This window comes from Cyprinus carpio, chromosome B17, assembly GCF_018340385.1.
Source record: "Cyprinus carpio isolate SPL01 chromosome B17, ASM1834038v1, whole genome shotgun sequence".
NCBI classification, from domain to species: Eukaryota; Metazoa; Chordata; class Actinopteri; order Cypriniformes; family Cyprinidae; genus Cyprinus; species Cyprinus carpio.
In genome coordinates this window covers 7170644-7196691 of record NC_056613.1, presented here as the reverse complement: position 1 = coordinate 7196691, position 26048 = coordinate 7170644, and the positions used below count along the sequence as shown (strand labels likewise).

At 37.1% G+C, this 26048-nt stretch overlaps 3 protein-coding genes across 7 annotated transcripts in view; 1 reads left to right on the top strand and 2 right to left on the bottom strand.

The window, feature by feature from the left end:
- Positions 1-5307: 5307 nt before the first annotated feature.
- On the bottom strand, positions 5308-7642 carry LOC109064294 (gap junction alpha-1 protein-like). Of its 2 annotated transcripts, none has more exons than XM_042741959.1 (2): positions 7298-7642; positions 5308-6913 (listed from the first exon to the last, which is right to left on the bottom strand). In XM_042741959.1, exon 2 carries the CDS (start codon positions 6663-6665, stop codon positions 5601-5603), a length of 1065 nt encoding a protein of 354 aa, XP_042597893.1. In that variant the 5' UTR covers positions 6666-6913; positions 7298-7642; the 3' UTR covers positions 5308-5600. The 2 variants fall into 2 exon arrangements, with proteins under 2 accessions (XP_042597893.1, XP_018936840.1); XM_019081295.2 differs by having other exon boundaries at positions 5309-6710.
- Positions 7643-7796: 154 nt separating this feature from the next.
- Positions 7797-15266, bottom strand: si:ch211-266g18.6 (synaptotagmin-like protein 1). 3 transcript variants are annotated; one of them, XM_042741958.1, is made up of 16 exons: positions 14894-15265; positions 14060-14205; positions 13726-13807; positions 13533-13578; positions 13371-13410; positions 12838-13199; positions 11571-12219; positions 11274-11359; positions 10994-11098; positions 10299-10471; positions 10046-10148; positions 9794-9955; positions 9558-9633; positions 9336-9435; positions 8394-8599; positions 7797-8253 (listed from the first exon to the last, which is right to left on the bottom strand). In XM_042741958.1, exons 1-16 carry the CDS (start codon positions 15019-15021, stop codon positions 8105-8107), a joined length of 2613 nt encoding a protein of 870 aa, XP_042597892.1. In that variant the 5' UTR covers positions 15022-15265; the 3' UTR covers positions 7797-8104. The 3 variants fall into 3 exon arrangements, with proteins under 3 accessions (XP_042597892.1, XP_042597891.1, XP_042597890.1); XM_042741957.1 differs by having other exon boundaries at positions 11571-13199; positions 14894-15022; positions 15102-15260; XM_042741956.1 differs by having other exon boundaries at positions 11571-13199; positions 14894-15266.
- Positions 15267-16769: 1503 nt separating this feature from the next.
- The window catches only part of fam184aa (family with sequence similarity 184 member Aa), a 30352-nt gene continuing 21073 nt past the window's right edge, over positions 16770-26048 (top strand). The window contains exons 1-5 of one of the 2 annotated variants that reach the window (XM_042741954.1): positions 16770-17298; positions 21599-22453; positions 23561-23696; positions 23965-24146; positions 25083-25268. In XM_042741954.1, the coding sequence (XP_042597888.1) occupies positions 17020-17298; positions 21599-22453; positions 23561-23696; positions 23965-24146; positions 25083-25268 (1638 nt within the window). In that variant the 5' untranslated portion in view covers positions 16770-17019. The remainder of the gene's footprint in view (positions 17299-21598; positions 22454-23560; positions 23697-23964; positions 24147-25082; positions 25269-26048) is intronic. The other variant, XM_042741955.1, reaches the window with a different exon arrangement.

The following is a 26048-nucleotide window of genomic DNA, read 5'->3' as shown; positions in this document are numbered from 1 at the left end:
TTTTATATAACATTAACATAACATCCTTCAGTAATTAAAAATGACTGTGATTGGTTCATCCTTATCAGCGCTGATAACAGCAACAAGTACCATATCACAGCTGCTACTGCACACGAGATCTAATAACTTACACTTGAAGAAAAATATAAGAACTACCACTACATTAAAAAATACCTTGACTTGACATTAAAAACCGGAGGAAAAGGCAATAAATTATTAAAACTCATCGTGCCCGACCAATCCGTCCATTTTATATACTGTACTTGCTTCGGGGGTAACAGCCATTCTACCCTATAATGTACAGACACCTTGTACTTTGTGCGGAATGACTCGCGCTTCTTAAAGTCGCCCGCTGGATGGCAGGCGTGTTCCATTATACACATACGATTACAGTTTTCCTCAGAAATTCCATGTATAATTCATTTAGTACATTTCCGCCGACATTACTGTGAATTGTACTTTAATAAGTCACAGAATGCGTAACTTAAATTTTTCCAGCATTAGCACGATGTCCATTGTCATATCGCTATCTAATGCTTCTCATGAATTAATCAGACCATAGGGCTGGCTCACAGAAATAATAATAATAATAATAATAATAATAATAATAATAATAATAATAATAATAATAATAAATAATAAATAATAGTTCCTAATTCGTATCTTGTCTTTTGTTTCAGTGGAGCACACACACACACACACACACACACACACACACGCACACACACAAACAAACACAAATAAAGTAGGAAGAATCTTCATGAAAGCATATGGACAACCAGCAAAGGACCAGCTTAAACCAGCAAAGGACCAACTTAAACCAGCAAATGACCAACTTAAACCAGCAAAGGACCAACATAAACCAGCAACCCAGCGTCAAAACATACCTAGCCAGCATATGCTGTTTTTTTCAACAGGGTTTTTTGTTGCTTTAGATATTAAGTTAAGTAGTAACTTAACTTAAGTCATCTACAAAATTTGCGTCTCTCATTTCGTTAAAAACTAGCCAAGAGCCCAAAAACAGTTTAAACATAGTTTTGTTAGCCTACGTAAAAAGTGATGTGTCACGAATCCTGTCCATGTACTTCTGTCCGCTTGCCACCAGAGGTCGCCCTCCCATTATATTGACTCTCACTCCACACAGACTGTTACACATCACCCTGAACTACATTTCCCATGCTCCATTGCACTAATCACAAGCTCACCTGAAACCAATCACACACAGCTGCTACCAATAACACACACTGTATAATCAGTATAAATCAGTCTCATGGCACATTCAAAACTGAGTATTGTTTAAGTGTTTATGCTGTTTAGAGTAGTTACTTTACAGAGCCAATTCCCTGTCTTTGTTTGAGGTTTCCATAGTCTAGTCATAATCTTGCCTTGCCTGTTTTCTCGTGTTCTGATTCTTGCATGTGCATCCTGGATTACCCCTTTCGTCTCCCCCTGTTTCGATACTGATTACCTCTCGCCTGGACCATCGCCTGTGTTTGATTTAACCCTTTGGATTACCCTGTTTGGACATTGTTCACCGGAGATCAACCAGACCCATTTACTGGATTATTCTTGTGTCTTGCCCTCTATAGCCCTGTTGAAATTGTCTGACCCTCGCCTGTGTCTGACCACGCCTTTGAATAAAAGCTTTGCAAATGGATCCGTACGTCTCTCGTCCCTGTCGCACAAGGATTCAGCAGGTTTTTTTTAATGGAAATGGACAATGGCTAGGTATGGACACTACAAGATTACTATTGTCCCTTAAACAAGGTACACAATCACTGGAGAGGTATATTAGAGTTTTTAGCCATCACTCACTATTAGGATTTACCGGACATTATTTTGGAGTTTTTCTGTGACATAAATCAACCTCTGAAGTCTAAGCTTAGATGCAAGGGTCCCCGTTCGTCACTTTGCTTTGCTGTCCCTTGGATCTCCGTTCACAGTGGGTGTCGTGGAGGACCATGTAATGGCAGTCACGGAGCGTACTCACAAGATGGTGGCGACAACCGTCCAGTCATGCCTCAACTGATCTTCCAGAGCCTCGTCATGCCTCAACTGATCTTCCAGAGCCTCGTCACGTCTCGGCTGTTCGTCCAGAGCCTCGTCACATCTCGGCTGATCATCCAGAGGCACATCAAGACCTGTCTGTTAACACCCTGATTATCAAGGTCAGCCATTCGGTATCCCAGTCTGGTATCCAGTGTGAGGGATACACCGCTGGTATCTGCACGTGCAGCTGATCTCCCCAAACCCACTCACTCCAGCCCTCCTGTTCCTGAACTGATTACCCTGTCTGAAGCACTTCCCATGATGGAGATCGCTTTTTGGTGTATTTGGGCTGCATACACCACCACAGAACTTCCAGAGATGGTGGTGCTCACTCCAGGTCCTCCAGAGGTGGCGGCTGAGGCTGCAGAACCCTCCGTCTCTGACCCGGTCTCAGTTTTTGGGGCCATAAAAGCTCCTGCTCTGTGTGTCTCAGTGTTCCATACGTTCCAGTCCCTGCCGTGGTGGTCTTCTGTCTGGCTGTAGTGGTCTTCTGCTCCGCCTTGGTGGTCTTCTACTCCAACTTCTTCGCCTTTGTGGTCTTCTACTCCATCTGCTCTGCCCTGGAGGGCTTCTGCTCTGTCCTGGAGGGCTTCTCCTCCATCTGTTCCGCCCTGGTGGGCTTCTGCCCTGTCTGCTCTGCCCTGGTGGGCTTCTGCCCTGTCTGCTCTGCCCTGGTGGGCTTCTGCACTGTCTGCTCTGTAGAGGTCTTCTGCTCCATCCTGGCTCCCTGCTCTGCCAGTTCCATCCTGGTTCTCTGCTCCGCCCTGGCTTCCTGCTTCACTGGTTCGGCCTGGGTGCCCTGCTCTGCTTCAGTTCCCAGTCTCTCCACTTCCACATGGACTTTGCCAACTTTAATCTCATTGTTTTCTTCATTTGTTAGTTATTTGACTTAAAATCAAACTTATGAAAGCTTTAGCCATGCCCTTTGCCTTTGTTTCTCAACAATTGGAGTCTCTTCACAGTTCTTTCCTACAGTAGAAGATGAATTCATCTTCAAAAGTATTTCAAAACTTTTGGAGCGGCTTAAAATGCTGGAGGAAATCACATGATGCCGCTTAATGTCGAGCTGACTTCATTCTGTACTGCTGCTGCTGAATAAACCTCACCACAAACCATAAGGCCTATAACCAGTACCTTGTTTGTCCAAATACATCGCCAAGAAGAAAGCTTGAATGTAACCATGGAGCTTTGTGTGTAGTGTGACTATTTAATGTTATTAAAATGGTTGATGTTAATGCCATGTAAAGTTCACCTAATAGATCAAGACAATCTATTTCTACAAATCCTTATAAGCACTACTTCAAAAATGCTCCCCATGGCACTAAGAATAAAACGTTTATTTTTGGACACAGTTTGTGGTTCTGCTATGTATGCAAGTAGGATATTAAATGTGCTATTCCATAAGTCACACACAATTAGACACAGCAAATTTATACTATGGCACACTATAATGTAATCGTTATGGTAGAACGTTCTGAACTAACAGAACTAGACCCTGCTGTTTTCAATTAAACTGGCATGCTGAAAGGTATGTCCGGCCGCCTCACATCTTACAGTCAACCAAGCGAGAGTAAAAGATGAGCTTGGCTGCACTTACCTTTTATATGCGTACTTTATACGTTTCTGTTTTGAACCTAAAATGGAATTAAAACAAAAATAGGTTTTAAAGTTTCTCAAGACAGTCTCACTGGAAAATCGTGACATTTGAAGATCATATAGGTATAACAATGTTTGAAAACATGGGCGATTTTTGATTTAGATAAACATATAGGTAATCTGAATAACATAACCAGAATAACATAATCTGAATAATATAAACCAGAATTCCTGATGACAAACTGTGATGCATTTATCAGTTTCTATTGTTCAATAAACAATGTAGAACAATTATGCTAAACACTTTTGAAACACTTAATTTTTGGTGGTGTGGGTTTATCCAGGCTATAAATCTGAAAACTGAGTTATTAAACCTCCTTCAAAGTCTCATTTCATGACTGAAGAACATTCAGGTTTACAAGAGGCACATTTCATTATAGTAGGTCACATTTGATCATCCAAATGAGCAATGCGAGAAATGCCAACATTTTTACCTTGTAAGATATTTTAAAGCTTGAAATCAGCCTTTGATAATGTATGTTTACTTATGATAGTAAATACTTTAATTCCTTTTATGCTATACGTAACTGCACCATGTCCTTGATGCAGATAGCCCAGACTTTACTAAAACCTATTTCAGAGTAAAGTGCACATACACAGTTCACAGGGTTTTTTGCTTTTTTGCTCAGCCACATGTGGCTGGCAGACTTGAGTGAAAGCATGTGTTTTCATTTAGTCTTTCGAATAAATAAGAAACTCTGAGAACAGAGTAAAAAGTTTCATCTAATTAACTCGTTTTAATTTCAGGCTTGTCTTAGAGCTTTCATTTGTCAGTCAGAGGAAGTTAATTTGCCACTTGGGAATTATGTGAATATGTTAACTAACATTTATGTCAACACTTTACACTTAGCTCTGATAAGCAGTAAGGTGGTTTGACATTGGTCTTCACTGGTCCAGAGCAGAAGACTATGTACAGTTACTGTAAAGATTCCAGAAAACAGTGCTCAATTTATATGCTCTGGCTAACTTCCCACAATGGAAAAATGCTGTCGGAAAAAGAGGAATGGAAAAAAGAATGTTCATGTTAAGTTCCTGCTGGAGTAGAATGAATGAGCTTAATTTATTCCAGTAGGGTTAAACTAGATAGATTTATGTGTGCTGAAAAACAACAGACATCTAACTTGATTTACCCTTTTTTTCTAAAAAAATATAAAAGATATGCTGTACTTAAAATACATGTGGTTAATTGACATTAAATAATTTTGGAAATAATTTTTTTTAATTATCATTGAAATACTATTAGAGTTTTTGTTAGTATTTTTTATTTTTTAATATTTTTCCTTTTTAAAGTTTTTGTAATTTTGATGTTTTTTGGTCAGTTTTATAATTTTTTAATGTCTAAATAGTTTTTATCCCCCCAGTTTCAGTTATTTTGACATATCAAGTAATAAAATATGTATATTTCATTTCAGTTAAAAAAATTAAAAGTTAAAAGAATATTTTAATTTTTAGTATTTTAGTTTTAGTTTAAGTTAACAATAATAACCTGATCAACTCCATCTAAAGCCCTTTAATAAGATAGATAGATAGATAGATAGATAGATAGATAGATACAATTTTCATTATACATTTTACCTTAAAAACTTGACGTTGATGTAAAAAAAAGTTAATGGATACATATGCATAAACTACCCATATACTGTATTAAACATTTATTTTAGAGCAAACCTGTGAAATTATTTACATTTTCACAATTATAGCTCATAAATGCAGTTCACTTAACAAAAACTGTTTGGCATGAGTTACAATAGCAAAAACAAATAAAATAAATATAAATGCTGAAATAATATTCTTTGGATGTCAGTGACCAGTGTCCTTTTTCACAGTTTTTTTTTTAATATTCACCACTTGTGAAAGATAGGAATTGTCCATGGGGTCTGTGTTTAAGGCTTCTGCTAGATGTCAAGATCATCCGGCCGGGCCCGACTGCTTGTTCGACTACTGGGTCGAGGTTCAAGCTCTTTGAGCAGCAGAAGATCCTTCCCCAGAGCCACTTTCTCTGAATATGGAAAGCGCTGGGTGTGACCCAGCTGGTTCTGTTCTGTACTGTAATTAGTCCAGTTTTGCTCATTAGCTTGCTTGTCGTAATTGTCAGAGGAGTTGGACTTGTCGCCCGTATTTAGGTTGTAACCCAAATTAGGAATGGGTGCCAAGCAGTCATTGTAATACTCGTAACTGGACAAGTTCCTTGGGCAAGGCTTGATATTGCAGGCCCTATCAAAGTTTTTCTCTGACTCTTTGAATCGATCCTTCATCCTCTTGAAAATCACGTAAAAAAACTCAAAGACGTTGAGGGCCAGAGAGACCAGCGAAACGACCAACATAAAGATGATAAAAACCGTCTTCTCGGTGGGACGAGACAAAAAGCAGTCCACTTTATGTGGACAGGGGAACTTTTGGCATGTATAAACGGCCGACAGCGTGAATCCATAAAGGTACCACTGAATCAACAGGAAAACAATTTCAAATATGGACTTCAAGACGATGCTCACTATATATGTGTAAAATATCCCTCCTCTCATTTTGATCTTCCCGTGATCTTCCAGGCCGTACTTGAACTTCCTCATTTCAATTTTTCTCAAGAGTGCATCCACATCTCCTCCTTTGCTCTGGATGTCTCGTAATATCGCCTCCTTTTTATTCAATTTCTCTTCCTTGTGCATGAGGAACATGATGTGGCTGAGGAACAAGAGGGTTGGCATGGACACAAATATGATCTGAAGCACCCAGAAGCGCACATGGGAGATGGGGAACGACTTGTCATAGCACACATTCTCGCAGCCGGGCTGCAGCGTGTTGCACTTGAACGCCGACTGCTCATCTCCCCAGGCGGACTCCACTGCCGTCCCCAAGACCAGGATCCTGAAGATGAAGAGGATGGAGAGCCAGACTTTGCCTCCTGCCGTAGAGTATGCCTGGACCTTGTCAAGAAGTTTCCCCAGCGCGCTCCAGTCACCCATGATGAAAGATGTTCTGGATTAGACAGGAGATGAACAACCTTCAAGCTGACAAAGACAGTAAATTCGATGAGTATTATAAACACAGATGAAGCCCAGTGTTAAACACATCCGAGTGGTCTCCTCGCTCCCCATATTACTGCCAAATACAATAACATAAATCCTTGGCTCATCTTCAGAAATGTTCCTGGGTCAGTTCCTGCTCTGAATGAATGCTCTGGGGTTTTCTGACTTTTCAACAGATATTTAACCTAAAAAAAAATGATTTTTTTAACTATATAAAATTCAGAACAAGTAAAAAGGCTAAAACACAAATACTAAAGGATAAAATATTTAAAAACATATTTACATACATAGTATTTTTTTTAATCACAAAAATACACTATTTCTGGAAAACAAACTGCTGAGACTTAACATTTTTTTAATCACAGATTTAACCTACTAAAACATTTTTAAACTATATACTTTGAAAATTAAGAAACCAGACTATAAACGAACGACCGCCATTTTTTTAATTCGCCTAATAAAACATGCATAAATACACACATAAAGGCATATACCATTTGTATCATGTTAACTTTTAAGTTTTAACATATCTCCAATACATGTTGACTATGTTGTCTTGTATTTCTTACCTGGAAAGTCGTTAAAAACGCCAAACTTCTTGATAACATTTGTAGCACATGTCAGTGATAAATTCAAAAATAAGCAGTTTCGATAGAAAATGATTTTCCCTACGGCGAACGTTCTCTCATCCCATCGGTTGGAGGGACTGAGTCAGAAGGCGGGGGGGAAGTTAAATGTCAGCTAACTCAAACTTGTGGACTTCCAGAACTTCTCAGTATCCGTTATTTTTGGGAGGAAATGTCTTGGAAAAAGGGAGTGCAATGAAAGTGTGAAATACCGCCATCTGCAGTAGAAGTAGCAACTTGCCACAGATTCAACAAGACCTTCAAAATGCTGAGGCATGCTACAGTTCATCTGTTACCATGACGACAGAAGATTCGAAAAGTTCTCTTGGAACGAATAAAACATTCCGATCAGATCAGTTCTTAAAAATTACAAATACACACACACACAAATCTGAATGCTTTTTTTTTTTAATTAACAATCAAAACATCAATGTTTTCTTTAACTTTTTTATTTTGGAATGAATCACTGTAATCACATATCTTAACACATATCAATTTATGTATGGATAAGTTATTTAATATGATTAAGCATGATTGACTACATATACTTTTAACAGCAAATAGGCATATCTGATGTTCAAACTATGTTCTCAACATATTTCATATACTCTTTATAAGTTGCAGAAAAATATTTTTTTGTTGAGAGAAGGGCTGAAATTAAGAAACTGATCTGGTAACTGAAAATGCTTGGTTAGTTTTTGGAACCAACAATTGTTTTTCTTTCGCAACTAAACATTCATGACCACAACTTCAGGAGGTTAATTTCCTTGGAGTCATGGAGGACCTCAGGGGAAGCTCTCCTTCAACCCAGCTGTTTGGATTGGCCAGCATTCTTTTCCATATTTGAATTTCCTCATCCATCGAATCCATCCAATCAACTTTTTTGCCATAGCTCTGTCCTGCAAGTGAAGAGAGACACTGTTAAAGGAATAGCTTCGAGAAACCTTCCATCATCTTTTAGATCAGGAGTAACACAAAAATCAGGTTAAATATAGATTAGGTACAAAATACAGCTGCAATGAAGAAAAGATTTTGTTACCTGTTCCGAGACTGAGACGCAGGCCTCCCAGAAACTGATTGGCGAGTGTGTTGTGATCCCAAACAGTCAATTCGCAGCAGGCCTCACTGACTTCCCCAGTTTTAAACCCATCATACACCATGGCATGGTTATACACAGGGTCCTGAGTCTTTTTTATAACGCGAGTCTTCTGGCGGCTTTTCTTTCTGGTATCTGGTAAAATGTAGCTAAGAAACAAAAAAATAATAATTAGTGAATCTCACCTGTAAAGATTATGTCCAGGTCATAATTCACCCCAAAATCAAACTAAAGAAATAAAAAATTTTTTTTTTTTTTTTAACAGTTAAATTTTTTTAAATTTATAACATAAATTTATAGATTTATAACATAAATAAATGTATATTAAATATATTTCCTAAATATATACATGTACTGTATGTGTGTATTTATATATGCAGTACATATATACAGAGTACACACGCATATATTATGTAAACTCATAATTCATGATTAATTGATTTGACAGCAACATAAAAAATACATTATTTTTATAATGTAATCTCAAAATAAGTTTTACTTAAAACAACTGGTGGAGGCATTACAGTAATGATAATTCCTGACACACAATTACATTTCTTTTTATCCCTTCTTTTGATTCAGGAGTGAAATAAGAAAAAAACAACAACACTGTATTAAAACATTTGGTGTGACCATGTGTAAAATGAGTTACGGTGAAGTTAGTTCCGTATTTACTTTTGTCCTCTAAACCAAACAAAATGAATGAAATGGGTCATCTGGGTTATTTCCTTTCTTCTCGTGTCATTTTGATAGTTAACAAAAAAAAAACAGAAAAAAAACATGACACTTCAAACATGACAATGAGGAAGCGTGAGAGAGGGAGAAAACAATGGCTATAGCTGCTTTGAAAGTGATGTCCGTAACAGATGACAGGCACACCCTCACCACTTAACAAAAGAATCGACTCCCTGAGGCTTCAGGCGACGTAATTCTTTTGCCTCCCGCAGCCACACATGAATCTCCCCAGTGCTGTTCTTCGACCCACCTGAAATCAAATGACATGTTTTAGAGCAAATACAGCTTGTTTGTCAAGAGCTGCATGTTTATACTTAGGTTTACAAAATGATATGAAATACACAGACACAACATCAATATTTGAAACTGTACCAGACACCGGAGGAACATATTTCAGTGAAACTGATAACAATCCATTAGACTCTTGAGATTCTTGATTTTCGGAGGTCTATAATCAAAAGAATATATAATATACTGTTACAACAGAGAACTAGGTAGAACTGAGATATTACTTTATATGAAAGAACCTACAGGCTCTGTTCCAAAACACAAAATCATTTAAAAGTATGTTTTTTCATCTAATCACACAATAATTTTAGGCAGTGTACCTTTGGCTGTAGGTTGTACCATGTGAGGGCCTCATGTCCCCAGTCCCAGGTCTTAAACCTGATCTCAACCTGCCCCAGGAACACATTTCGGCCCCTGGAGTCATTGTGCCACACGGACAGATTCAGAGTCTTATCCGGCAGCTCTTCACGCTTCACTTTGTACTAATTAGAGAGTTACAGTACAGATAAAATGCAAGGTTATATTAAATATAAATACGATATTGTATTTTAGTGTCACAGAGAGAAACATACTCTCAGAGATTCAACATAAACTGGATTCACGGTCCGTTTCTTAATGGAAGTTTTCCTTTTGCTGCGACGTGACTTGTCTGGATAAAGGTAGGTCTTCACATAACTGAAGATAGATAGATAGATATGCAGAAAGTCAAATAGTCAGATAGATAGATAGATAGATAGATAGATAGATAGATAGATAGATAGATAGATAGATAGATGGATAGATGGATAGATAGATGGATAGATTATTTTTAGGTTGAGAACTCACGGGTCAGTGCGTTGTTTACGTGGATTAGCTATGGCCAGATCCTGGCACTGTTCAATCATGATAATGAGCTCTCCAACAGGGCTGTACATTACTGCAAACTCCACAGAGCCCTGCACTTCAACATTCCCAAAATCCCCTGCGTCGCTGTACACACTCAGCAAACTACCGGTGCGTATGGGGGGAAAAAAAAAAAAGAGCAAGATAAATCTCTGGAACACCATCTTTTTTTAATTGTGGACTTGTATTGCCTTGTACTTGGATAGGGAAGTGAATGATGACAGGAAAGGGTGGGAGAGAGAGAGGGGTATATGGGATTGGGAAATGACGCAGTCTGTACTTGAACCTGCACCCCACTGGAGCACAACGGCCTTTATGTGTCTAAGCACGTGCTAGACAGCAAAAAATAACAACATTCAACGACATTATGTAATGCAGATATTTTACACCACTTAAGGGCTAATTTTTAGATGTTTAGATTAATTTCAGAAGCTTAATATCCAGATTCATTCTCTGATTTACTTTAACTGCTACTGCTTTATGGTGCCTCCCAAACAGGTCAATTATGGCTCAACCATAAATTTATTATAAGGCCGGAATTACTTATAATAAACTGTTTATCAGATAACTGACAAGTTCAGACAAGCAATGGCAAACCGGCCTTTAAACATCTTTAAAAATAAAAAGGTCCAGCTCACATCAGTAAGAGACAATGCGCTAGCCGAATAGCCTTTTCTGCTAGAGAGATCCGACCCATAGCTGGACAGTGAAGTATCATCCTCATCTGAATCAACTCCTTCATCCTGTAACATAGAAGACAACATAAACAAAAACAGCAAAGCAAAACATAAGGTTACTTTTGACAGTCAAGCAACTTACTCTGATCATCACTGCAGTGGATGATAAAAGGAATGATGAAATGATATTTCAAGGGCTGCAACAGTATAAATTATATTTGCAGGATGAACAGTAGCTCACCTCCCAAGCATCTGCAGTGTTGGAAGGAGTTTTAGAAGTGGATCCCTTAAGTAAAGCCTCTAGATCTGACACTCCATGTTTTTGACCTAAAGAAATCAAAGAATAAAGCTCAGATAAGATATAAATCCATGTACATCTACCAGGAGAAATCTAACAGGTTAAACCTCCGCTTAAGTGAACAGACACACAATACAGGGAGTGTCTCTCTCTCAAATATCAGGCCTTGAGGGCACTTCAGAAATCAGATACGCCATTTTCAAACTTTAAGCTAACAGGGTGAATCAGCCTCTCATTTACCTTTCATTTCTGTTGGACCTGGAGATTCAGAGGGCATAATGACTATTGTAGGAACCGTATCATCTCTAGTCTCCTGCTTTGGCTCCTGAACGGTGATCTTCTGCAGGACAGGTGGTCTTGCCTTTTGAGCTCTTGTCAGAACACTTAGTAGAATACCTGATTCTGTCCTCTGCTTGGTTTCAGCATCATCCTCCTCTTCCTTTATCTTTGAAGAACCTTCACCCAGTCCAGCAACATCTTCATTTGTAGGTTTAGCAGGTTGAATTGGTTCAACAACAGTTATGTCAATATCTTTAGTGTTAACTTGTACTCCAGCATTTCCAATGTGCACTAGTTTCCCATCATCTGTCATTGAAAGATAGTCTTGGCTTAATTCTGCTAAATCTTGACTCTTATTGTTAGTGTCTTTTGGTAAGTTCTGATCATTTGAGGACTTTATCTTTATTTTTTCTTTCTCTTCATGCGCATCAAGATATCTTTGCACAGTTTTGTCACTGACACTTGGTTTTGAGGGTGGTGATGACATTTTGGAATCTTCTACTACACTTGTATCAGCTGTTTTATTCTGCAACAGCTCATTTTTATTAGGTGCTTTCTTTTCCATTTCCACTGGTCGGTCACTGCCAGAATCACCGGAAGCATCTTTCCCCTGCAGAGTGTCAGAGGGAAATTCATGAGAATCTATTTCAATCCCCCATTTTAATGACTGACTTTGGGATGCTTTTTCTGCAGAAGAATGCTTATCGATTTGTTCCTCACCAGCTACACACTCAACTACTTGATCTGTATCAGTCTCAGCAAGTAAACCAGCGCTTACATTTTTGCCTTCACCTCCCTTCCTGTCTGAACTTGCCTCATCATTAAGAATATCTCTGGAGACCATCTTTCTCTTATCATGCTCATTAGCAGAGTCTGAGGGACCCAGTTTATTGCTCTTAGACTCTCTTAACGTATATTCAGCTGAACACTGCTGATCTCTGCATGTACTATCTTGGAATGCATTAGTATACTTGCTAACCTTGTCTGAAGCTTTGTGATCTGAGTGTGTAGTCAATTCTGGCCCATCACTCGTGAAAACTAAGGAAGTCTGTGGTTGATTCTGAAACTCAGTTGATGAACATCTTTCTAAGTAAACATCTATAGGTTCAGCTTGAGATACAATTTGAAACGATGTTTGATCCGTGAAATTTAAAGATGGAGGCTCTGTGTTTGGACTTGATGTGTCCTGCTTCTTTAAGGCCTCTGTATTCTCAACATGCAATTTTACCTCTTTTTGATTAGGCCCAACACTATTGCTTTCATCATCCACAGGTTTCACTGTGTTTGGTTCGAGGGAGATCTTCACCCAGTTCTCTTCAAATGATTGTTCTTTTCGTAGTGCTGGAGGGAGTGAAACTTTTCTCCTCGGCTCTGGATTTGTTGCATGTTTTGTGGTGCCTCTTTCAGGTTTAGTGTCTTGAGCTGCACTGAAGAAGGGAAAAACAGTTGTTGTTTGGTCACCAGAGAGCTCTTTGGGTTGTGCTTCTGGTGAATTGCATTGTGGGTCAGTGCCATTGAGGACACGGTTGCCATCAAGTTCTGCTCGTAGTTTTTCTTTTCTTCCAGCTATTTGCGGAACAGATGAAGTTTCTGTAAACACACATCATTTGTACTGAAAAGTATGACCAAACATCACCAAATCAAATTTTTTTTTTGGTTGATGTTGTTGTTTTGTTTTTTCAAATATAAACTACCATTCAAAAGTTTGACTAATTTATATTAAAAATTAAATCCATGTTAATTCATGTGAATGAAACTCACCACTATCCTTAAAGTCCTTATCAGTATATTGATGATAAGTCTGTAAATAAATAAAGATAAAATGAAATTAAATAATAAAAAATTAAATCAAGTAAAAAATAAAATTCTGGTCTTACATTCTAAATATTCACAGAAAAATAAAATATATAAAATGAGACAAACCTCTTTACTAAAGGCTGGATGAATTAATCTAGGGTCAGGTGACGGTCTACAGTGGACAGAAAACAATATATATATCATCACAGACATTCATTGTCTGTCTTGGATTAATCTATATACTAATAATGTGCATGTTGAAAATCAATCTAAAATTCATTTGGTTGGCATGTCAATGCAGTAAAATAAAGGCCATTACTTTGAAAGTGTGCCGTGATCCTCCTTTCCATGTGCTTTGTTCTCATCCAGTGTATCATTCAGGAATGGGTTGGGTTTATGAGCTGAGTTTAAAAAGAAATGGTGAATATAATCAGTTCTGACATATTCAAAACTGCTTGATTCAAACCTAGATGCAAAGTAGTTCATATTCACTTAACAGTGAAATCAAGTTGCACAGTTACAGTAGCTAAGGGTAATATGTATATATGACTCAGTCAGAATACAAAAGAAATTTGAAATGACAGACAGGTGTGGTGTATGTACTCAAAGATAACAGCATGAGCTCAATAAGGAAGGCATGAACTCCTGCATACCTGCTGTTTTCTTCCATCTCATGGAGGACCTCACCACTGCTGTGACATCCGTCTGCTGTCCATATCGCTTGACCTTGAGCTCTTCAAACCACTCACCTGATAAGGTCTTCAGCTGCGTAAGGTCAGGGACGGACTGCCTCAGTTTCCTGATATGACATAAAAAGCACAAACAGGGTTCACCCGAAATTAATTTCTGTCAATACCTTTTAAGTTGAACAGAAGAAAGAAACTATATTATAGGTTTGGAACAAACTGAGGTGGAGTAAATGATGAAAGAATTTACATTTTTGGATGAACTATCCTTTTATGTAAGCACAGTTAACTCTCAGAGGCCGACTGTAGCAAATGCAGAACACATGTTATTTTCACTAAATATGGGTCAACAGATGCTCACACTTGGTTTATCATAACAACAAGCTGAAATGTGGCAGCAACATATTTACAATTTTAATGTGCCACCATGCCAAGTGCCAAATGACACCACTGCTGACAGTTTTGGATCAAATTTAGCAATTTTAACTGTAGTATTTTTCTCAAATATCAACGTGTTTGGATATACATAAATGCCAACATTCAAATAAATACATACATATATAATTTGTTTTAAATTATTACATTAAAATACTTTAAAATTAAATAAAATTAAAAATAAATTCAATTAAAATTTATTTTAAATAAATAAATAACCAGTAACTTCCTTAAAACTTTCATGGGGGAAAACAGGAATGCATCATCAGTGCTTGTGTTTCTGTGGTATGCATGCGTACTTGTACACTCCAGCTCCACATGAACTGTCCTGCAGACCGCAGTGAAGGTCAAACAACCATTTCCTACCTGACTCGTCCACTCTCCAGTCGTTTTAAATCTTCATCCCTCAGAAGCACTTGACGGATGGCTGCCTCTTCCTCAGCAGACAGAAAGCTCAAGTCAATCACTTCCAGTGCACTTTTTGATTGTTTCATCCTGGTCAATAAAAACAAACGCCTTCCAGCAGCCGAGAACTTTTCCCCAAGGTAAGCTGCCACCAAACCGCTGCGTTTACCTCAAATCAGAAATGTGTCAACCCACGTTCAATCCTCATGAATCCGCGACTGCACACGTAACCTCAGCTCCCTCTGAGGTGTTCAACTGCTTTCGCGTGATTGAGGAAGCGGGTTTATGCAGCTTTTAACGCGCGTGTCACAATCATTCACATTCACACGGTGAAAAAAAAAAAAGCACGACGTGACGTCATATGTCAACATTCGGTTTGAGAATAAAGTTAATGTTTCCCTACCCATGTCCTTCATGAGTAACCTGGTTTCCTAAAGCACAACAAATAGAAGTGAAAATAATGTTTTAATAATGAAATTTAAGCTTAAAAACAGACATAAAACTTACAAAATATCAGTAAGAATTATGCTTTGACATTTACTCATGAAGTCTGAATGTTTATTTTTCCTCATCCAGACATAAAACTATTAAGCAATGTGCTGTTTGTGCTGAAAGACACACCTAATTCATGTCCCAACATGCTTTTCTGCTGTAACATTGTATGAAAATGACAGACCAAATAAGAAGTAGAAGGGTTGGAGACCATCAACGTCAAGAAGGAAGATGAGAAGATTATATCATCTTTCTTCTGATGATAATGTTTGTGGTTTCCTGTTACTTGGTTTTGTGAGTTTACACACAGGATATTGAGACATAATAATGTATGCTTTGTGATTTTGGAGGCCATTTTGTAAAGGCAACTAAGATTTCAGAGCTCAGAATTTATATCCCTAGGATCCTTTATAGGTGTGCATTAGCAGTTGACTTTGGTGTGTTGCTGAAAGCACAATGTTGACCCACACCACACCTTTTAGATAAATCTTTTGCAATGTCTTGTAATAATTTCCTGAATATCATACAGATATTAAGAGCCCAGAAAAAACAAAAACATTTTTTTTTTCCTTATTTAAAATGGGTTGGCTGTAGTAAACATCAGTAGATGGCCATATCACTCAAACACCAGTAGATGGCAGTAATTACTCATCAAAAGCACAAAAGGATTGTGTGTTACTTGAGTTTTCATTAATAAATCAATTCTGTCTGCAGATCATTCTGAGTGTGTGTGTGTGTGTGTGTGTGTGTGTGTGTGTGTGTGTGTGTGTGTGTGTGTGTGTGTGTGTGTGTGTGTGTGTGTGAAATAATACATTAATAATTAATATAATAATTTATATAACGTGTTTAGATACATACTTTTAATCAAAATATATTGAAAAAAATAAAGATAATATACTCCATATAAACCCTAATATTTCATATAATAATATAGCCAGATAATTTTATATAAAACGACAAAATCAAATAAATATCAAAATATATATTATACACCAGAATATTATATTTATATTACTGCGTGTACTGCGTTAATCTGAGACTTGTTATAGCACTTGCATATGATTGCTCTTTTGTTGATTTTGATTGCTTGCATTGTCCTCATTTGTAAGATGAAAGCGTCTGCTTAGTGACTTAATGTACATGTTAAATTATATTATACAAATATAAAATATATTGTATTATATTAATGCCTATATACACACAACTAACAACGTATCGCTCCTAACATGAGCAAACTACACTTGTTGGTGTGTCTTAGGTCGCGTTGCTCTTTGTTTTGTGGTTTGTATTTACATCACGTATCTGCAGCAGAAAAGCAGTGTGTGAGGAAACCGTACTGCTCTGACGTCATTTACAACTCTCTCTCTCCTCGCGCCGCATCCGCCACAGTGCATGAATGTGAAGGATGCTCGAATGTTACATTTTAGCGCTCAGTTAGTTCATTGTCTTCGGTCACTGACTGATGTAAACCAATAACGACCACATCTGTCACAATATCAGACGCTAAGAATAATATTGATTGTGTGGAGATTCAGGTGAACAGTCGTAGCTCGACACGTATAGAGAAAGAGCATGATGGGTTTACATGAATTCATATGGATGACAGGTATACTGATGGCGCAGGATCATCCTTAACCTGTTTGCGAAGTTTGGGATCGTGGCAGTACTTGAAGATGGCGACGGGGACGGGCTGGCAGCCGCCGTACAGCGCTGCTCCGGGCATCAATCCTCCCGCCGCTGCTGCTGCTGCTTCTGGACCAGGCACCAGTCCATCCACCACATCCAGCCATTTACTCTACGAATCTGCGCTGACTATGGAATACACTCAAGATCTGCACCTGAAGATGAGTAAAAAAATAGCACAACTCACTAAGGTAGGTAATATCACATTGCGTGTATTTTGATAACAGAGTCTCAACTTTAATATGAATACACTGTAAGCAGGATTCTGCATGATGTTTAATCCTTATCCCCCATAGAGATGATGCCCTACATATTGCAATTTTTGCACCGTAGTGTTCTTTTTTTTCTTGCAAAAATCTGTTTAAAATCCCAGACAAGGTTTGCAAGATGCATTTAATCTGTGATTAATTTCTGCAAAAATAATTCAGCACGGCATCTTACATAACAAGACTCTAATGCAAAAATAATCAGCCTAGTTTATTCACATTCACATTTATTAAAAGTGCATATGCCTTAGTTTTTACCTCTGATTTCATTTAGCTGTGTAATTTATGCCCAACACGAGAGCAATATTTGCTTTGGATTCTAGATTGCGTATTCACTGTTTTTATGTTTAGTGTCCCAGACCTAGATGTGTGAAAACAATAACAATATTTAACCTCTTAATTTCCCTTTCAGATGCTTTTAATATGCTCTTTCGACGTAAACAAAATCCAACAGACAGATTTTTTTTTAAAGATTTTACTAAAAAGTAGGCATGCATTTCACAGGAATGTGACCTTTATTCATTCTAGTATTCCAGTAGTGTTTCTGCCTGGGGTCTGTTTAAACACAACAAAAACAAATTGCAAAAAAAAAAAAAAAATGTATGTATGTATATATATATATATATATATATATATATATATATATATATATGTATAATGAAATAAACAATACTGTGTACACCAGGGTTATTAAGGTTATTATACTACAGTATTATAGTAAACCATAAAAAGGTCACAAATAAAATACATATTAATTGAAATAAATTTAAATATAAAAACTATATTGCTATATATAAAAACGTCAAAAACACAACAAAATTACTAAAATTTAACTAAAATTAAAATGAGAACATAAAATATATTTTAAAAAAATTGTTCAGAATATTAATAAAATTACAATACTATCTCAATTGTACCAAACTAACACTAGTGTGCACTAATCAGAAGATGTGAAAATTGCATTTATTTATGAGACCCCATATGAAGTACTGCAAAGTATTTTGGAGCATGTTATGTAGTTGAAATTGTGTTTATATGTTCTCATAAGATTATCTTAAAAGTGCAGTAGGAGATCTTAGAAAATGCTAACTTTAGCCTGATAGCACTGAAAGCGAAAGTCCCACCCTCCCTGCATTTGCTGTCCAAAGCCACGCCCCCTGAACTCATTTATGCTCACAGACCAAAATACCAGAAACAACATTACTACAATATGCTACATCAGCAGTTCCTAATCCCAGCCCATGTTCCGAAGTGAAGTAAACCCCTGCTTTGGGAGTAGGGAGCAATGAACTGACTGCACAGCATGCATGAACGAGCTGATGACGTATCCTGTCTGCACGAACCGGGTGCGCAGAGGTATGCAGATACACACACTGACAGGCAGATAGGAAAGCCAATTAAAAAACTCTGAACGAGCGTTTTAATTGGACGAGCATTTCATGGTCCTACGCCTTCCACACAATATATAAATTCAAATACATTTAGACCACTTAACTTAATGATTGCTATCAGGATGTGAAGAGACTTCCAACCAGCATAACAAAAAATGTTTCTGAAGACAGTCACCTATTACGCCTTTAAGTCATTGAGTATAAACATGATAATTAAATGGTATGTTTTCAAGCTATTAAAGTACCCTTGAGGTTTCTCAGACTCCAGCCAAATAATTGTATTTAAATGCACATTTAATCCATTTCTTCAATATGGTAAGTTATGTTAATAAAAGCTTTGTTCAGGAAAATCAAGTTTCATGGGTTTGAAACTGGCATGGACCGTATTAATACACTAATTAGACTAGGTAGAGCTACTTTGCATAACTACAGTTGTGCAGAATAGGGCGTCCTTACAGTTTGTTAATAACATGGATGCGACAGAAAGGAATCAATTAAAGATGAAAAGGAGAACAGCAGCGCGAGAGCAGCAAGTGAAGGTGGCTTGCTTTGATGTGCAACTCTTAAGCACAACGAAAGACAGTGATGATTATGAAATGCTTGGCTGGAAAAACTCTTGGCTCCAAAAGCAAATTTTTAATACTGACTCTTGTTTATTAAATCAAGAGTTTGGTCCAGATCAGAAAGAGTTTTATAGAAATACAAGGAATTTGATTTGGTTTACAGGAGCTTTGAGCACTCTAAATATATATTATGTATGCAAAAAGATGCATAGAGAAGAAGATGCATAACTTCTAGTCTAAAAATAAATACACATTTAAATATTTGTACAAGGGTGTGCAAAGTGGATATAGTGTATTGAAACAGCATAAAATGAATATATGCTTGCATAATGTACATCTTTATTGCCTTATAATGCTTAAGAGAATATTTCACTATATTAAAAGGGCCAGTGGAAAGAAACTGTTTTGGTTGCCAGTGCTCTGTGATGCCTGCCAGAGGTGAAAAGAGGTTGTGTCCTTGGTCTGATAGATCCATAATGATTTTTCCTCCCTTTTATGTTGCTTTTTTCCTTTCGTTGCAGTTTTCTTATATGTCTGATTTACTGGCTGAACCAAACCAGACAGTTATAGAGGTGTGCAAGATTGACACACGTGGCTTGGAGGAGTATTGCTTGGCTTTAAGCAAGACACTATGGGCAAAACCATTGTTTTTTGTCATGCATTGAGATTTTATGTTATTTTGCTTCCATAACTTGACTTCTTTTGGGCTAGTGGAAAGAAAACATCCAAAATAAACATTTAAGTGTTAATTTTATGATATTTAATCTGTTTGCATCCATGGATTTCAAATACAATGGTTACACTTTAGAACAGGGAGCACACATTCATTATTAACTAAGAGTTTTCCCTTGATAAACTGCTAATTCGCTGCTTATTAATAGTTAGTTAGGTTGCTGTTAGGTTTAGGTAGGATTAAGGGATCTAAAATATGGTCATGCAGAATAAGGCATTAAAATGTGCTTAATAAGTACTAATAAACAGCTAATATGCTAGTAATATGCATGCTAATAACTACGTAATAAGCAACTAGTTAATAGTGAGAACTGGTCCTTTAAATAAAGTGTTACCAATGCCATTTTCTCAAAATGATTTTTTTCTTGCACTGGGAAATCTCCACTTCAGCAGCACTTACATACAGCAAATTTTCCAATTTTATTCCTGTCTACTGTACATTCTGAAGGTGTTCAGAGGGGTTTGTTTATATATCATTCACGTGATATTTAATTTACCTTTTATACCTAAATTATTATTATTATTTTTTTTTTTTACAGCTGTTGACAGCTTTTTCTGATTTACAGTTTTTACTCAGGGGTTTATTCATATATCATTCACCTGATGTATATTTAACATTTTATGCCTAAAAATTTATTTTTTATGGCTGGTGACTATATTTTTTTGATATATAGAGAGTTAAAAAGAGATATCCAAAAAAACCCTGTGTATTTAACACTATCTACAAAATAAAACAAGAATTTTGAACTTGGCTTTATCCAGTATTCAGATTTCTATTCTGCAAATCTATGCAAATCAGTGCATATTGAATTAGACAATACCTTATTTGCATATTTAAACATAACATATCCAAAAACTTGTAATACAAAACAATTGTGTTAATTATTTGTGCTTAATCAACTGCGGAAAGTATAATTTACAGTACTCACCCTCATGTACTTCCAAACCTGTTTGTCCGCTCTGGAACACAATAGAAGATATTTTAATGAATGCTTCAACTGTTTTATATACAATGGATGTCAATGGGGTCAGCTTTCATTGTATGGACAAATAAAACACTGAGAAATTTTTCTAAATATCTTTTGTGTTTGTCTGTTCCACAGAAGAAATTACCATGGTCTCCATACACTTGCCTAAGGGCAAGTTATTTATTTTTCATTGGTTCAAGTTAAAAAATATAGATGTGAATCATGACCCTAAATTTTTTTAACTGGATGAATGATTTTTTCAGTTTACCACACCTTGCTGCCATGTGTTGCCTTGTGATTGGATCTGCCAAGACTTAAAGTTTTAAAATGACTCATAAGTGGATTATTCTATATGAAATAATCTTCAAAATCTTACTACAGCTGCTGTTTTCAGTAAACATGAAGACTGATCAAATAATCACAGATTTTAAGGGTGCTGACAGCTGACTTAATCACAGATATTTAGAGGGAATGAAATGAAAGACAGACAGGCTGTCTAAAAATGATGTCACATTTCCAATTTTCTGCATCTGTATAAAAACTGATTCTTCATCATCCATGTTTCTCACAGGTCATTTATGCCCTCAACACGAAAAACGACGAGCACGAAGATGCCATCCAATCTCTGAAAGATGTCCACGATGAGGAGGTTCAGCACATCCTGACAGAGGCTCGGGAGAAGATCCTTCACTACAAGAGCAAGATCGGGGATGAGGCTGACCTGAAACGGCGCCTGCAGTCCCTGGAGGAATCTGTGGAGCTGCACGAACACATGAAGCGCCAAGCGCTGGCCGAGTTCGAGATGTACCGGCAGCGCGTGGAGGACACACAGCTGTGCACAGAGGCCCAGCACACACAACGTGTGGTGTCCATGTCCCGTGAAGTGGAGGAGATGCGGCACGAGTTCGAAGAGAAGCTGCGCTCCTTCAGTCAGGTGCAAGCCCAGTTTGAACAGGAGAAATGGCGGGCATTGGAGGAGCTCAAGTCGGTCCACCGGCAAGAAGTCCAGGAGCTACTGGAAAGCCAGCAGAACCAGAGTGCGTCTTCCAGCGTGGAACAGGAGAAACTGGCTGAGCTGCACCGTACGGAGCTGGAGTCACTCATGGAGCGCGTGGAGGAGCTGACGCAGAGCAAAGTCAGGCTGGTGGAGGAATATGAGGCCAAGCTGAGCAAGGCTCAAGGGTTCTATGAACGCGAGCTGGAGGCCATGAGACGAACACAGCAGCTCACCACAGAGAACTTATTGGCCTGGAGGAGGACGGAGGTGGAACTGAGGAAGGAGTTTCAGGCGCAGGAGTCGGCGCTTCAGAGGACCCTTTGTAAACTCCGTGCTGAACTCCACAGAGCTCAGGACGAGGCACGAGAAAGCAGGGACAAGACCAACAGACTGCAGGCATCTCTTAACAATGCAGAAGTCACAATTAAGGTAATGATTTGAACATTTTCAGTACATGGAGATTCATTGAAGGGTGTTGCTTTAACTCTAGACACTTTTATTAGGTTGATTATTAAAACTGTCAGAACTTTTTTATTTCTGTTATGTAACAGTCATATTGAAAATGTCTTGGAAATGTCTACATAATTTAATTTTTATTACTTTTAATATACCTTTTATTGTAGTTTTTATTGTTTTACCCTTTTCCCAGACATAGAATTTCAATCTTAATATGGAAATCTTTCATAAGTATTAAACATTTTTAATATCTATAATCTAAACAATAAGCAAAGTGAACCATTTCAATGTACACTACCATTCAAAAGTTTGTGGTCGGTAAGATTCTTTTATGGTTTTGAAAGAAATCATTTTACTCACCAAGGGCTTCATTTATTTAATTAAAAATACAGTAAAAATTTTAATATTTTGAAATATTATTGCAATTTTAAAAAAGTTTTATATTTTAAAATGCAGTTTATTCCTGTGATGGCAAAGATGAAATTTCAGCAAATTATTAGTATTTTTTATCAAAAGTGCCCTTGTCTACAAGAAGAAGAAATGTCATGAGACAAAATACGAAAATGTGACGGATAAAATAAAAAGATATTGTGAATTTTCAAACTACAATTTCACAAAAAGTGTGAAATTAATATTTAACTGTGTTTATTTGGAATACATAAAATTCTAGCTATTAGTGTTAGTAAGACAAAAGAGGCGGTTTATGTATTTTGATATGTTTACAATGTGATTTCCATTACAGAATGCTTTTGATCACAGTACATAGTCTGAGATGTGTTGGAAATTAGGCAGTTATGAAAATATTTGTGATAGTTCACAATTCTGACAGAATTCTCGTGTAATGCATGTATGTACTTTGTTCATGGGCAAATTGCATCAGTGTATAAGTGTAAAAACTGTGTTTAGAGTAAATAGTTCCAAAATAAGCCATAGCCGAAGAAACACAAAATGTCTTAGGTACTTACAATTTACAATAAATAATGAAATGAAGTAAAGATCATTGAGATGAGTTTGTAAGTTTTGATGCTTTCTAAAAATAATAATGCATCTCAAAAAAGCAATTTTTTTCCCCATTTACAGGAGTTACACAAGCAGCTGGAAGAGGCCATACAGGATGGAGAGATTTGGGTGATGCAGCTGAAAGATACGGAATATGAGCTGGAGGGAAGCAGAGATCGAGTTCAGCAGCAGGCCAATGAAATCCTTCACAAAGCCAGTGAGAATAATGTCATGACCAAATTACATTTTTTTCAGCGTATGACACTGAATCACTCAACTGCAGTGTGAGAGGTTTTTTTTAGAGAGGTTACAGTTTTGTGATAGCTTGGCAGAGATGAATTTAACTCTGTTGTGCCTGAATTTACACTCAATTCTACATGGTTTTTGTGTTTGCGATTGACTCCTTCATGTTCACAAATAATATATCATATTTATTTTTTGAGGACGCGTTAATCTAACAAAACATCCATGTATTTAATTAACAGGTCAGATAGGCTCTCTTCAAGCAACCCAAATGAGCCACGAGGCCACTATCAGGGATCTGGGCTCCGAGCAGAACCGCCTGAAGGAGAAGATCCTACAGCTGGAGGAGGAGAGAGAAAGACTTCAGAAACAGATTCAAACAGTGGAAGAACAACAGCATCAGAAGATCCTCAACTTGGAGAAGGTCAATCAGTTTTCACCTCTTCTTTTTTCTTAAAATAGGCAGATGGGAGGCAGGACTAAAAACCTGTTTGGAAGCAATTATTGATTTAGCAAGTGTTGCAGAAAGTGTTGCCACTGTTCAAAAGTTTGCAGTTAGTAAGTAATAGTTTTATTACATAAATGCTGTTCTTCTGATTTTTCCTGAATCCAGAGAATCCTGAAAAAAATTATCACCATTTCCACAAAAATATTAAACAGCACAACTGTTTTGGACACTGATAATAATAAGAAATGTTTCTTGAGCACCAAATCAGCATATTAGAATGATTTCTGTAGGATCATGTGGCAATGAAGACTGGAATAATGATGCTGAAAATTCAGCTTTGCCATCACTGGAAAAAAAACTCTTTTTTTTTTTTATAAAATATATTAAAATAGAAAACATTATTGTAAATTGTAACACTATTTCACAATATTACTGTAATTGTGATCAAATGTCCTTAAATGTCCTAACATCTTATATTGATCGCCAAAGGAAATTAAGGTGTTACAGCATCAACAGAAAAAAAAACATTACATAACAATAACAGTACATTCAATCAATAATCACAGTAATTATAGAGTTCCATGCCATGATAGGCTACATTGATGAAACACCAAAGACATCCAGAGGGACACATTCCCTCCATTATTCATTTTATTGCATGATAATAAGTATGGGTTTTCTATAGACCGATTATTTGATTTTTACATTTAGCCCCCCACACCAATCTTGAATATTTGGTTATATCCTTGGGACTGGGACTATAGACTCATACATGGCAAATGTGGTGTACACAAACTCTTGCTAAATAGCATTTTGTGATCGGTCACTGCTAATTGGAAACAATTATCATGGTATTCAAAACAAGGCATCAAGATTTGACGAAGTGTAAATGAAGCTGTGTTGTTTTGGCAGTCGCTTTGTGAGGAAAAGCAGAACTATGAGATGGAGCTGGCGCGAATCAGGGCCAAATACGAGGAGGAAACGGCCTGTCTGAAAGAAAGCCAAGCAGAATCCTTAGAAGAACTCAAGGAGAAACACCGAGTCCAGCAGGAAAGTGCTCGCAATGCTGCTGAGAGAGAGAAGAACCAGTTGCTTAGTGTAAGTGCTTAAAGGAATAGTTCACCCAAAAATGGAAATATAACGAAAATGTTCTCACTTTCAGGCCATCCAAGATGTGAGTTTGTTTCTTGATCAGAACAGAATTTGGAGAAATTTTGCATTAGATAACTTGCTCACAAACACGCAGCTTTTCACTTCATAAGATGTTAACTGATGGTCTGAGTCACGTGGAGTACTTGTGGATTATTGTGCTGTTTTTATCAGTTGTTTGGACTCTCATTCTGACAGCAGAATCCACTGGTGAGCAAGTGATGCTAAATTTCTCCAAATTTGTTCTGATGAAGAAGCTCATCTACATCTTGGTTGGACTAAGGGTGAACAAATTTTATTTTTGGTTGGACCTCTAAGTTAATATGAATATTTGTTCATATGAATTTAGATCTATAATAAGCTCTATATTTTTGCTTTATTAGCATTTTCACACTAGATATTTATTCGCGTTCTCTTTTTGTTGTTGTTATTCTCTGTGTTCTGTTTAATAAAAATAAACTGCAACGTCTTAGTGCAAAACAAATTAAAAATATGAATATTTAGTCCTATTAAACACAACTGGTGGATTATCACTGTTCCCAAATCATCTATTGAAAATTACATTTTCTGCTCCTCGTTGAGTGGTGTTGATTATGCAAACAGCCGTTTCTTATTGCAGTGATGACAGTGATATTATTCCCACTGTTTTTGTGGCAATCCATAAAAATAGCTCTCAATCACGACAAGTATTGAGTCTAATCTTCTTGTCATCTCATGACAATCATGTCA